Here is a 12,394-nt window from a genome sequence, read left to right on the forward strand (position 1 = left end):
AAAATTCAAATTCCCTTTTGTTTTGATTTAAGCTGAATTTCCGGCATGAATAATCAAGCGGTAAGTGTGATGGCGTGGCCCAGAAATCACGTGTTTTTTGGCGACTGCTTGTCGCGACTGGATTGCAATGTCATTGTGTCATACAGCGGGCAACAACCGGTCATAGCCTCATCGTCATATGTGTATACTAAATAATTTATATTTTGAGGTCAGCGGTATAGAAGAAAGCTTGGGCATATGAAGTAAAATACGTCGGTAAGGAGACTTCGAATCCTTTGGAGGTTGCTTTCCGTAAATCATGTTTGACATCCCACCATCAGACCACACGTGAAAACAAATATAAATCCTTAAAGTGAGACTATCTAACAACAAGTATCCATAAACGATCCTTCGCCAAAGTTTATCAGATGAATTGTAAGAAACCAAAAAATAAAAGTGTCGGTGGGCGGAAAATAAAAGTGTGGGGTCAGCCATATATATTATATATACATTTTCTGGTCATTCACTTCAATCATCATAAGTTACTGATATTTTCGTAGTCTTTTTGCAGGTCATTGATTGGCTAATGAACGAATTGTTTGTATTGATGCAATTAATCATTAATCCGGAGCCAACATATCTTTAATATAGATAACAGCTGCTAGGACCAAATAATATGATAATCATTGCCGTAGTTGTAAAAGTGGCGTTTTTCTATGAATAAAAAAATTATTCCAGGGCTTCAGCGCCACCACCATAGCAATACTTTTCTTTCTAACAAGCCTACGAAGATGTATATATTGGTGAAAACAAGATTCATACCTGGTTGCATTTTCGCTTAAGCTACATTATCTTGATGATTACTAGTGGTATAACCATTGCTCTCAAAACAGTTGGAGCTATATTTAAGACGGTAGTCAACATTGCACTCACAAACACCTTGAAAATAATGCTCAGCCCCACGTTAGTTCATTGATGACATTATTGCCATGTTGATATGCGGCGCAAGTTCGCACTGTATAGTTCTCCGGGTAATTCCCGCTCTAAACAAATCTAAATTCAGTAAGAATGATTAATGGGGTGAAATCTTTTCTACAATTGAACAATTCTTGTCTTTATGGTACTATCAGTTTCTCATAGGCATATTGCACCACATAGAGTGAGAGCAGGGGTCGGATAAAAGATTGGTTCCTTCAGAAGGATCTCTGATAGTTATACTACCCCTACGAGTAGATTAATCTACGAGGAGGGGTAGTATAATCTACGAGGAGGGGTAGTATAACGAAGTTATACTGCGAATTTGACGAGTTTTGCACGGCTTATTTTAAATCCTGTGGTCATGGCGGATGTTTACAGCGCTATTGTGTAAATCGCAATTCTAAACCAGGTGTAGTCAACCGCAATTATCAGCCGTGCTCATTGGCTATAACAGATGTGTTGAAAAGCTCTAGCCAATCGGCATTTACTCAGCAGAGTTTGTTTTGTTTAACAATAGAATCCACCAACAGTGGACTTTATTGTATTACCATAACCAACACTGATTGGACCACGTAGAATTGCATATAAAACATTCGATCACGTGAATTTGGTGCTTATTTGTGAGAATAGTGTAGCACGTTGTTGGGTGAACTCAAGAATTTGCTGCTCCGGAAATTGACTGGGATTTGGAAAACTGGTTGTCCCGAATTGATGTGGACGACGCCGAGGACTTTAAACTGAGCAATATTCAGAAAGAATTCCGTTTTTTGCCTCCAGTTGACAGCAAACAAGTCACCGAATACCAGCAGTCACACAGACAACCAGACAACTCGCAGCGCTACAAAATGGGGCGTCAAAACATGGAATGAGTGGAAAGAGCAAAGCAGATGACTGATCTCGCTGGGATAAAAGGTTATCATACTGGGCATTCAGGAAAGGTACGTATCACTACTCGTTAACTCAATTTTTTCATGCAAACTGTTTGGTGGAATACCATTTAAATATTATATTCACTGGCACGATATGTTGGATTCATTTCACGCGATAAAGATTTAATGCAAACTGCTTTGGCGTGTTTTAAAAAAGCTGAACGATTGAACGTACCACAGTCCCTCTATCTATGATAGAGGGACTGTGAACGAACTATAACAATATATTGATATTTTACATTGCTATGAGGTGGACTGTTACAAGCTATTGTACTTTCATATTGATACATTGTATTTTATTTTAATTAAACAGGTTACACAGGCAACCACGCTGTTCCGGCAAAATTTCGACGAGCAGCTAATAGCAGAAAGAACGGGTCACTCCAGTCTAGCAATTAGAAGCTACAAGCGGACGAGCGACGAGCAGACGAAAGCGGTGTCAGACGCATTGCAGCCACCCAAACCGAAAACTGCGAAAGAAGCGAAAACGCATGACATATCCACCACCACCCCAACAGACGAGGACAAATCTAATACCACTGTCATAACCGTTTCTTCCCAAGTGTCCGTGAATTTTGTAAAAGGAAATATGAAACTTGAAATACGTTTTTAAAATGTATCGTATAATCGTCATTGCGCATTTAAATAATTGAATGAAAATTCCACCTTGTTCTTTGTTTTCATTCAGTGGCCACCTGTTATGTTAATCAGCTTTTCACTCCTGTTGTGCTCATGAATATTTAAATTAACCCATTCATTATTAACAGTCCCGGCTTGTTAATCTATTGATAAAACAGTACCGTTAACAAGAATGCATAATTAATTAGGTTGAAACTGTCCGCTAACGAAAGTAAGAAACATAGTTAGAACAATGGGGACGAGACAAAAAGTAGTATAACTATATTAAAGTCTGTCGAACAGGGTGTTCACATATCAGTCGACTGCATGCTAGCTGTGCTTCATTATTAATTAATCCCATCATTCTGTAAGTCGTATTAACTCTCGCATCAAGAGCACTGCTTTGGTGTGGATATCGGGAAACGCTCAATTATGTGCTGTCTTTCAGATATAGCATATCTGGGAGGTCATTTGACAGGTTGAGGATGAATGATTAGCTTTAGTTGAAAACATATAACATTGTATTCTTGATTAAAGCGTGTAGCTTTTTTTCGCTCCATCAACCTATTTGGTGTCTTTAATTTCAGACAAACTTAGATTTCAAGTCAACATTTTATGCTAATCATGATGAGGCAATTAAGAATAATATACGTGAAACAATAATACTGTGGCCTCACGATCCCAGATTAATTTAACGGTAACTGACCAAGTCGTAAGCTTTAGAGTGACATTCTGTGTTGACATATTGTAAGTTTACAATAAGGAGTGGTAAAAAGCATTGGTAGACTCCAAACACGTGTTTGATTTTTCATCTCTCATCAGCCTGAAAACTCTATACTCATTGAGGATACTGAGTTCTAGGCCCAACTGAGTGAAAAAACCCCAACAAATTTACCCATTTAAGGAAGCACAAATCTGATTAAAATCTGATGTAGTGTACGGGCTTTAATTATTTTGGCTGTAAACTTATTTTAATTTTTATTACTTTTGTTATTAATGCCCTTTTATTTTATTATTTTACATAATAACTTTATTGCATCCTTAGAAATACAATGTTTCTATCGGTTAATAGCAATAAAGATTAGTTGTGATTACTACTACAAAAAGAAAGTTAGTTGTTAAAAAAGATAAAGCAAGTGTTACATATCAAATGGCATTTTTATTTCTTGATTGAAATGCATTATGAATATAGTTGCCAATCTTTTTTCTTAGTACATCATCTTTTGAAGTCGTCAAGAAATTAAATTTCTGGAGATCATCCTGGGTTTCTTGTGGAAATATGTCTTGTATGATTTGTTGGCGTATTACTTTATATTGTGGACATTTCATAACAAAGTGCAGTTCATCTATTTCATTCTGTGAACATTGTTTGCAAATTGTATTTTAGTAGGTATTTTTGGTTGCACATGTCTATTGCTAAATTGTGATTACTAGTTCGAAATTTTGTCATTGAAATTTTTAGTTTCAAATTTAGCACATCCAAGTATTTTTCAAAATTATAAGTCTTTGAATTTTTCATAAGTTCTCAGCTTTGTTTTTTTAGTTATATTTTTTCTCCAGAAATTTATGTATTTTTGTTTGACAACTTTGCCAATTTGCTGTATATGTTTTGTTAACCAATCATTCTGTTCTCGTGAAAAGTTCATGTTGTTCATCATTATTTGTATTGAAGAGTACCATTGTAAATTGGATTTCTTTTGTTCAAGGTATGCTTGTTTTGTGATATTATTGTCTGGTAATTTACTGATACGAGTCCAGTATTTTATTAAATTGATCTGAATATCTACTAAGAGTGGGAATTCTCCTACTTCGGCTCTGCATGCAATGTTTGCCACAAATTTGTTCAGTCCTAGTGGTTGTTTGTAAAAATTCAATTAAGTTTTTTCTGTTATTGTTTTGTCCCATTTGTTGTAATCTTGAATTTCATGACCCCAGATTTCAGACCCGTACAATAATATTGGTTGAATACACCTTTTAAAAAGATGGATGAAAGTTCTACAATTTGTTTCTGGTGGTAGGAACTGTTTCAATGCATACATTGCTCTGGCTGTTTTATCTGCTAAATTTTGTTTGGCTTCAGTGTAGCAGCCATTTGACTTTATATTTATACCCAGGTAGTTGTACATATCTATACAGGTAATATTTTGTTCATTATAATAGAATTTTTCTGTTTTTTTCAGTGTTCCTCGTCTGAAAATAACAACTTTTGTTTTTGTCAGATTTACCTGAAGTTTCCATTTATGACAAACTTCTAAACTATTTAGTGCATTTTGTAGACCGTTTTTTGTTTCAGATATTAACACTAGATCATCTGCATAGAGTAGGGAACTAATTTTACAGTTATTCAATGTAACCGGATCTAATGATTAATCTTCTAGTGAATTATTTAAGTCATTAACAAATTAAAAAGCATTGGGCTAATGACACAACCCTGCCTAACACCCTTGGTCGTTTCAAATATGGGTGTAATTTTATTTTTGAAACGAATGCATGATTTTGTATTTAGATACATTTTTAATGATGTTATAGATTTTACCATTTATACCATTATTAAGTAATTTATAGAAAAGCCCTTGTCTCCAGATTTTATCGAATGCTTTTCGAAAGTCGATGAAACAAGAGTACAATTTTACCTTTGATTTCAAGTATTTGTTGACAATAGTTTTCAATACAAATATCTGATCTGTAGTACGATATCCCTTACGGAATCCTGCCTGGTTATTGTTTATAATGTTATTATCTTCAGTATATTGACTAATTCTAGTGTTAATTATACTACAAAAGGTTTTACCTACACAACTAGAAACAGCTATTCCTCTATAATTTTCTGGGTCAGTTTTGTCTCCCCTTTTGAAGATATGAGAGATAATACTAATGTTCCAAAGATCTGGATAAATACCAGAGTTCACGATTATATTAAATAATTTACGTAGTGGCTGAATTAGAAAGTCTGAACTGTATTGAAGTAATTCTGGGCAATAACCATCATATCCTGATGATTTTTTACTCTTTAGTTTTTTAATGGCTAGCCTAATTTCTTTTTCAGATATCTCATTATTTAAATTATAATTGTAAAAATGTTCTTTTACTTCCATAGCTGAGATGTTAGAGATAATCTGTTTTTGAAAAAAAAAGTATTATTATCAGTAGCATTATTATTTAATTGTTCATAGAATTCTTGCCATTTTCCTGGTGAACTTTGATTTTGATTTTGTGATTTTTTTTTTTAATCCGCCCTACCTACATCTGACCCGATGCCTATGTAACGAGATTTCAACGAGACCCACTATCGGCGATTTTAGTCAACGAATCACAGACCTCCTTCTATAGTGCACATGGTGACGTCACCGGGCAGAGTTTGGTGGCAAACACACTCAAATAAAATGGCCGATACGACGTTAGCGACCGGGAAAAACACGGCTTTTCGGTAAGTTTATCATTGTCAAATGCAACAAAAGTTATTTTTATGTTAATATTGTGGCTCGAATGGTTCGACTTTAGATCGTTATTTTGCATAGCTATTCTGGGAGTGACGATTTTGTTTCCACCGGTTCGACCGAACACCATTGTCTTTTTCCAGTCGCCTGCCCTGGAGACGGGTGATGTTTTGTTGACGATGGGGCCAAAATCGTCTACGGTATTGAAGCCGTAGCTGTAAATATTCATCAAATTGTATCAACATATTGTACATTATACAATTACTCTTTATTAAAGTAATTGAGCTGATTTGGACTGGAATAAAATATTTTTTATTTGGAACACATCGCAATTGATCAGGAAATGTTTTTTTGCTCCAATTTTCTGCGTCGAGGCCGTGAACCGTTATACAATTTAAAATCAGTTTGCATTGTTTACTATAGCTGTTTACAATGTTTTAATCATTACGATTTACTTATTTTTTTGCTTCCATTCTAGATAATTATGCTCAGTGATGTAAAATTGAAGCGATGACTGAATGAACGAACCTTGGCTGGCGAAGATGTATCTGGAAGTGTACACATTTGTTGGAAGTGAAAAAAATATTCAATGTGATGACAAAAATTGTAAAATGCTGTGGAATTTCTTTTTCAAATAAAAATATACTAGCAATTTTCTATTAATGGTTTATTCAAGTGGGCAAAATATATAATGTACAGAAAGATTGCCGTATACATTGTAAGCAACCGACAGCCTGTATAAAAGGGGGGCTGTGATTGGCTGTTACTTACGCGAGATTTGAACGGGACTTGCATCGGCGTCGGATCAGATGTAGGTAGGGCGGAATTAAAACAAATCACAAAATCAAAGTAAAATAATAAAATAAAAGAGCATTAATAACAAAAGTAATAAAAAATAAAATTAAAATAAGTTTATAGCCAAAATAATTAAAGCCCGTACACTACATCAGATTTTAATCAGATTGAGGAAGCACCTGTCTCGTAACTTCAGAGGATAGTTTCCTAGTTTTTAGCCTCAGAGTTGAGCAAGCTACCTGGATTAGCCTTCGAGACTTTTTTTTACTTTGAAGTTACCACTTGATTGAAATTGTAAACCCAAATGGACCTTTGGATGTTGGTGTTGAGCACAATAACACGAATGGTCTTTAAATTCAATAGTGCAGTCAACTATCAAACTGTGATACTGTATCCAGCAACGGTAACAGACAGACATCTAACAAAACTTGGCATCCTGGTATTATCCAGCAAATAAATGGCTAATTCCATTCTAAAACATCTTTCAGAAATATCAGCTATCAGAAGTCAACTCCATTACGCTGGTAATAGCATGGAACAATCTTATGCAGTTCTGGAAAAACCAGCTGAATTTCACCATTTGGTGTATGACATCAGGGCGTAGTGTGTCTGTCCAGGATAACAGATCTCTTAACAAAATTGTTCCTTGTCTTCTATGAGTACTATCTGATTCAGTTTATATTATCTGAGATACAGGCACTGTTACTTCTGGATTATGCCTGGACTGCTTTTGATAATTCATATAACAAATAAACATATGCTAGTTCCAAAATGGTTTTGAGTTCGGGTTATAAATGGCCCAAAGAGATATGCTTTTGCCTTTGGACAGATGACTTGCTACAATCATGAAATCATCATCTCCATGGCAGACCAAACCTTGGGTGTCAATACAACTATAAATACCACACCAATGCCACCCAAACCGGAAACACAGAAGATGGAATTACTTAACCCCAGCAAAACCTTGTTCACACATTCAGTGAGCATGATATTGTATTTATGTATATATGGCAGTAAATTGTATTATTGTATTGATGCAGTTGTTGTGCATGACGTAGTCAGTGTGCAGGATGCAGATCATAACGCTGAGGCTTTCATTGTTGTTGCTGTAATTTTCACTTACTGGCACTTATCTTCCAATAGCGAGGCAAAGCATATATGAATAAGTCTATGGCAGTAAGCACCAAAGCCCTTAATTTTCAGTGAGCCTGCCTTCCGCATTAAAATAAGGTTTTAGAGACCAACTGTTTGTGTTAGTGTCATGATTTATATTTTCATGTATTTCGGTGAGGCAGTTTTTTGCGGTTATAGCGACTTTCACTGGTGACCCCTGGATAATCCACATCTGCTCGTAACTTGTCATGATCAGGTTCATTCGTATGTTAGGGAATTAGTGATTGGAACAACTGGCTGATATAATGGTCGACTATGAAAGTTGGTTAAGTCAACGAGACACCTATAAGTATGAGAGTTATGTCCTGACATCGGGGGCAATTAATCTGACATTATGCCGTGTTGATTACTTTGTGGGATTGGCTATATGTGTGGAGGCCACGCCTCGAGCTCTGAAACTTCTCTGTGATTGGTTAACAGTTGTAATGTGAATAAAGGTGATCTCAGTTAGTTGTGGCAAGCTCTCGACGAGGCCCAGTCTTGAGGCGGCCGTGGGAGAGTAACAACGCAGCTCAGACCAAATGTGACACGATTCGATTCTCTGTGTGTCTTTGTTCGATAGAAAGGTGGAAAATTCCCCGAACTTGGTACTTCTGACGTGGATGTTTAATAACTCAATTAATCGTTCACATTAGTTCAATCAACAAATCCACAAATTTTCAAAGACTGCCTTACTCTAACAAGGTTTCTACTTTTCTGACACTGCATTGAACAAATCATCAATCTGTTTTCAGGGATTCCGGCTCATGTGAGGAACCAAGAAGAAATAATTCTGGATACAGGTTCGTCATACTGTCTGTCCTGGTGAAATCATTAACATCTTTTTTTGTACACGGGATTAACAAAGCCAAAGTGTGCTACTAAGCAGTGGTATTAGAGAACCACCAAATGTTCAAATATCATATCTTGAGTTTGTACAGTCGCAAGCTTAACTTAACAAGATTAACCCCTCAAGGTGAAAGGTGTGTGGCAATCAGTTGTCATCACCAATAACCAGAGCTTGATCAACCAAAATCAGTAGTTATTGGTGGGGTTTTCCAACTACAAGGAAAATTATGTCACTGGTACAAGAACTATACATTTGGCTTTTATGAAAATGAGCAAAATAACACACTGTACAAGGTATTGATGCCAGTTCTACCAGAAACACTATTAAACTGTGTTTTGGTGCAAGCATTGGTGATGTCACAATGGGTCTTAAACCCACCATCCCAATTGCTCATGACAACCTTTGGATTATTTGGGTTCCACGTGCCCTTCTACTAAGAGTGGACTTCATCACTGCCTAAGGTATTACTAGATGTTCAATGACTACAGTCCAGGCCATGGATAATTCCTTCAACATCAGCATAGAGTGCGACATGGTAAGATATGCAATCAGTATGCAGGCTGCCGCCCAATCATCTATGCATGCTACATGCACTCAAAAACTGTTTAAGAAGCACTTTGGTGGCTCATGTTTCTTGGATATCTTGCAGGGCTTCATAGATATGAAGTCTAACTACAACCCTTGAGACTGCAGAAAAGGCTTTGTCAACACACCAAACTCTCTGTTATATATACATGTGAACACTCTTGGTCCAAAGCTTTTCTTGGTACCCTTATGTGAATATTCATCATGGTCCATTGTTCTTGTATACATTCTCTGTATATGTACTGGCAAAGCTCCCCATATAAAGTTTTCACCTGGCTGTAACAAAAATCACAAGGAATTTAGGGAGGACAATAGGAACCAAATGGCTTTTATAGAGCTGGATCGCATCAAGATCATTGGATTGTGCAAAGGCTGGGCTAAATATCAGATCAATTGATGCACAGCTTGCACAAGCCTGATGTTAACTTACTTGTGGAGATTATCCATGATCTTCATAGAGACATAACTTGTACAAGACCTTCTAAAAGCCATTGGTTGCCTTCTTCTAATGCTTAGTATTCACATTTCAAAGCCCATGAATGTATTTCAGTCGCATACCCAGGGTTATGTTGACCTGCGAGTTGTGGTAAAGAAGCACATATTGTTCCTTATCACAGAGGTTGGAAACCAGCCTCCCCATCACTTAGTAAGTCATGAGTGTTGAAAATATATGTTAATGTATTCGTTAATGATTATATGAGCAGACGAACTAATATTTACCGGATTAGTGTTCATATAGTCGAGCTTGACACTTTAGTCACCCAAACTAATCTGGTCTGTCTGTGAACCTAGTCAATTGTAAAACAATCTGATTATTTTATAAACAGGCAATGGGGTATAATACTTTAAAATACAATTTGGCAACAGAGACAGTATTTTCTAGCAACATGGAGTTATTATGACCATGAATATTTCACTGTACCAGCAGAAAATGCAATAATAATCAAAATAGCACAATTTAACCCAAAATTACAAACATTTTGAAAATCACTATGTAACTACGTAAAACTATCTCTGTAATTGGAACAACTCGGGAATAATATTATCTCTCTTGCTGGGTCCAATCAGAAATTATATTATCTCCCTTGTTGTTGGGACCAATCAGAGATAATATTATCTTCCTTGTTGTTGAGACCACTCAAGGATAATATTATCACGCTTTTTGTTGGGACCAACCAGAGATAATATTATCTCCTTTGTTTTTGGGACTACTCAGGGATAATATTATCTCCCTTGTTGCTATGACCACTCAGGGATAATATTATCTCCCATGTTGTTGGGCTCATTCAGGGACAATATTTTGCCCATGAACCGGTCATCACTGGAGAGATAATTTTATCCTACTTGCAGGATACATCGGCCCTTTCTATAGACATAATATTATTTTACTTGTCCCACATATTGGATAATATAATCTCACCAGTGGTGGTCAGTACATGGTCCATCAAAATAATATTATATCCGTAGAGATGGTCAATACATAAACCAAATGAGATAATATTATAAATAAAGTAGCTTTGTCATACGGATAAGCAATACTCGGGACACTTGAGATCAAAATATCTATTTTATAGTAGGGCAATACTTTGAACCAGTGCGATTACCATGGTTGTAAATATAGTGAAACATGTCGAAATAAATCACCGAAACGGCAGGGATATTATAAGCCCCCACCCGGGAGGGGAGCGTGTAGTTTCGCCATCGTCAGTTCTTCCGGAGTGATTTCTCGGAGATGGCTGGACCGATGTTTTTGAAACTTGGTACAAAGACTAGTGGTCAACTATACATATGCACGTCAATTTATTTTTCGATTCGATCAAATATGGCCGACTGGCGGCCATTTTAAAGCCAAAATTCAGTCAAATTCGGTACTTGTGTGGCCATCGTCATTTCTCGGAGATGGCTTGACCGCTTTTGTTGAGACTTGTTACAAAGACAAAGGGTCCATACATACAGATGCACGTTGTTTTACATTTTTGAAATGATAAAATATGGTCGACTGGCAGCCACTTTGATTGTTAATCATGGATTTTGTCTGTCCATTGATATTTCTCAGAGAGGAGGTAAACATATTCACATGGATTTATTTTCTGATTTGATCAAATATGGCTGCCTGGCGGCCATTTTGAATGCCAAAATCCTGTAAATTCCAATGTTTTTTGGGTGTGTTATGTGCTATGCAATATTGAGTTTCAACTTAGGCTCATTTGCATATTTAATTAATTTTGAATTTTTATTAATATCTTGTGAACTAATTGTCCGAATGAGACCAAACTTGATATAGACTTACTTGATCTGTCAATATAAGATGTGTGCTATGCAATATTGACTTTCAACTTAATTAATCAATATTTCTGTATCAATCAAGTTTAGATTTATAAATCTTGAAGTTCGATCATCTTGTTCAGATTTGAAATCTTGAAGGTAAAAGCCCCCCAAATTTCCGAGCCATACATTAAGATCGGTAAGACCGTACTTTTGAAAAGCTGTAAAGCATTACTAATAGAAAGTGTTTGGTTATGTAAAGTGATGGTTTGTCTGAGAATACCTAATGCACGTTGTGTCATCACCAGATTTTCAATGGCAAGTTTAAAATTACCATTACTTTGAAAAATGATACCAAGATAATTATATGATGTTCGATTATAAATATATTAGATTTTTTAATTGACTGCATATTTGTCAAGTTTGGTGGATTAGTATATTTAGGCAGACTATTGGGCCAATGGGCATGAACAGTAATGAAACAGTAATGAAAATGAAGAAATAAGTTTGATATTTGCATTGTTTATGGATGTCAAGGATTTCAAGTTTATGAAAAAGATATTCTGTGTTGGCATGGCAACCCGAGAGGTTTATTAAACGTTTTGGATTACATGTATCTAATAAGAATATTTTCCATGAAAACCGGATCCACATTTCTTCGAAATCTAAAGCCTTGTTCACATTGTCGGAAATGAGGAGTTTATTTTTGTCTGTACACCTTTGGGATCAAGAAGGTTTCGTTTTCACTTAAAAAGACCATTGCATCTATTATCTTGTTTTAGGTTTGAGTTTGAATTTGAGTAAAA

The 12,394-nt window shown here is 36.0% G+C and overlaps 1 protein-coding gene and 1 long non-coding RNA gene across 2 annotated transcripts; both read left to right on the forward strand.

The window, feature by feature from the left end:
* Positions 1-1,595: 1,595 nt before the first annotated feature.
* LOC144350880 (uncharacterized) lies at positions 1,596-3,067 on the forward strand. The gene is made up of 2 exons (XM_078008948.2): positions 1,596-1,895; positions 2,200-3,067. Exons 1-2 carry the CDS (start codon positions 1,845-1,847, stop codon positions 2,497-2,499), a joined length of 351 nt encoding a protein of 116 aa, XP_077865074.2. The 5' UTR covers positions 1,596-1,844; the 3' UTR covers positions 2,500-3,067.
* Positions 3,068-5,737: 2,670 nt separating this feature from the next.
* LOC146742198 (uncharacterized) lies at positions 5,738-6,593 on the forward strand. The gene is made up of 2 exons (XR_014929826.1): positions 5,738-5,931; positions 6,420-6,593. It is a non-coding gene; the product is annotated as an uncharacterized LOC146742198 (long non-coding RNA).
* The last annotated feature ends 5,801 nt before the right edge of the window (positions 6,594-12,394 follow it).

Source organism: Saccoglossus kowalevskii, chromosome 6 (genome assembly GCF_978046115.1).
Source record: "Saccoglossus kowalevskii chromosome 6, keSacKowa6.1, whole genome shotgun sequence".
In the NCBI taxonomy this organism is placed as follows: Eukaryota; Metazoa; Hemichordata; class Enteropneusta; family Harrimaniidae; genus Saccoglossus; species Saccoglossus kowalevskii.

Coding starts and splice junctions, on each gene's coding strand:
- LOC144350880 (XM_078008948.2), top strand. CDS start 1,845: ATGACTGATCTCGCTGGGATAAAAGGTTATCATACTGGGCATTCAGGA. Junction 1,896..2,199: donor ATACTGGGCATTCAGGAAAG/GTACGTATCACT, acceptor TTAATTAAACAG/GTTACACAGGCAACCACGCT.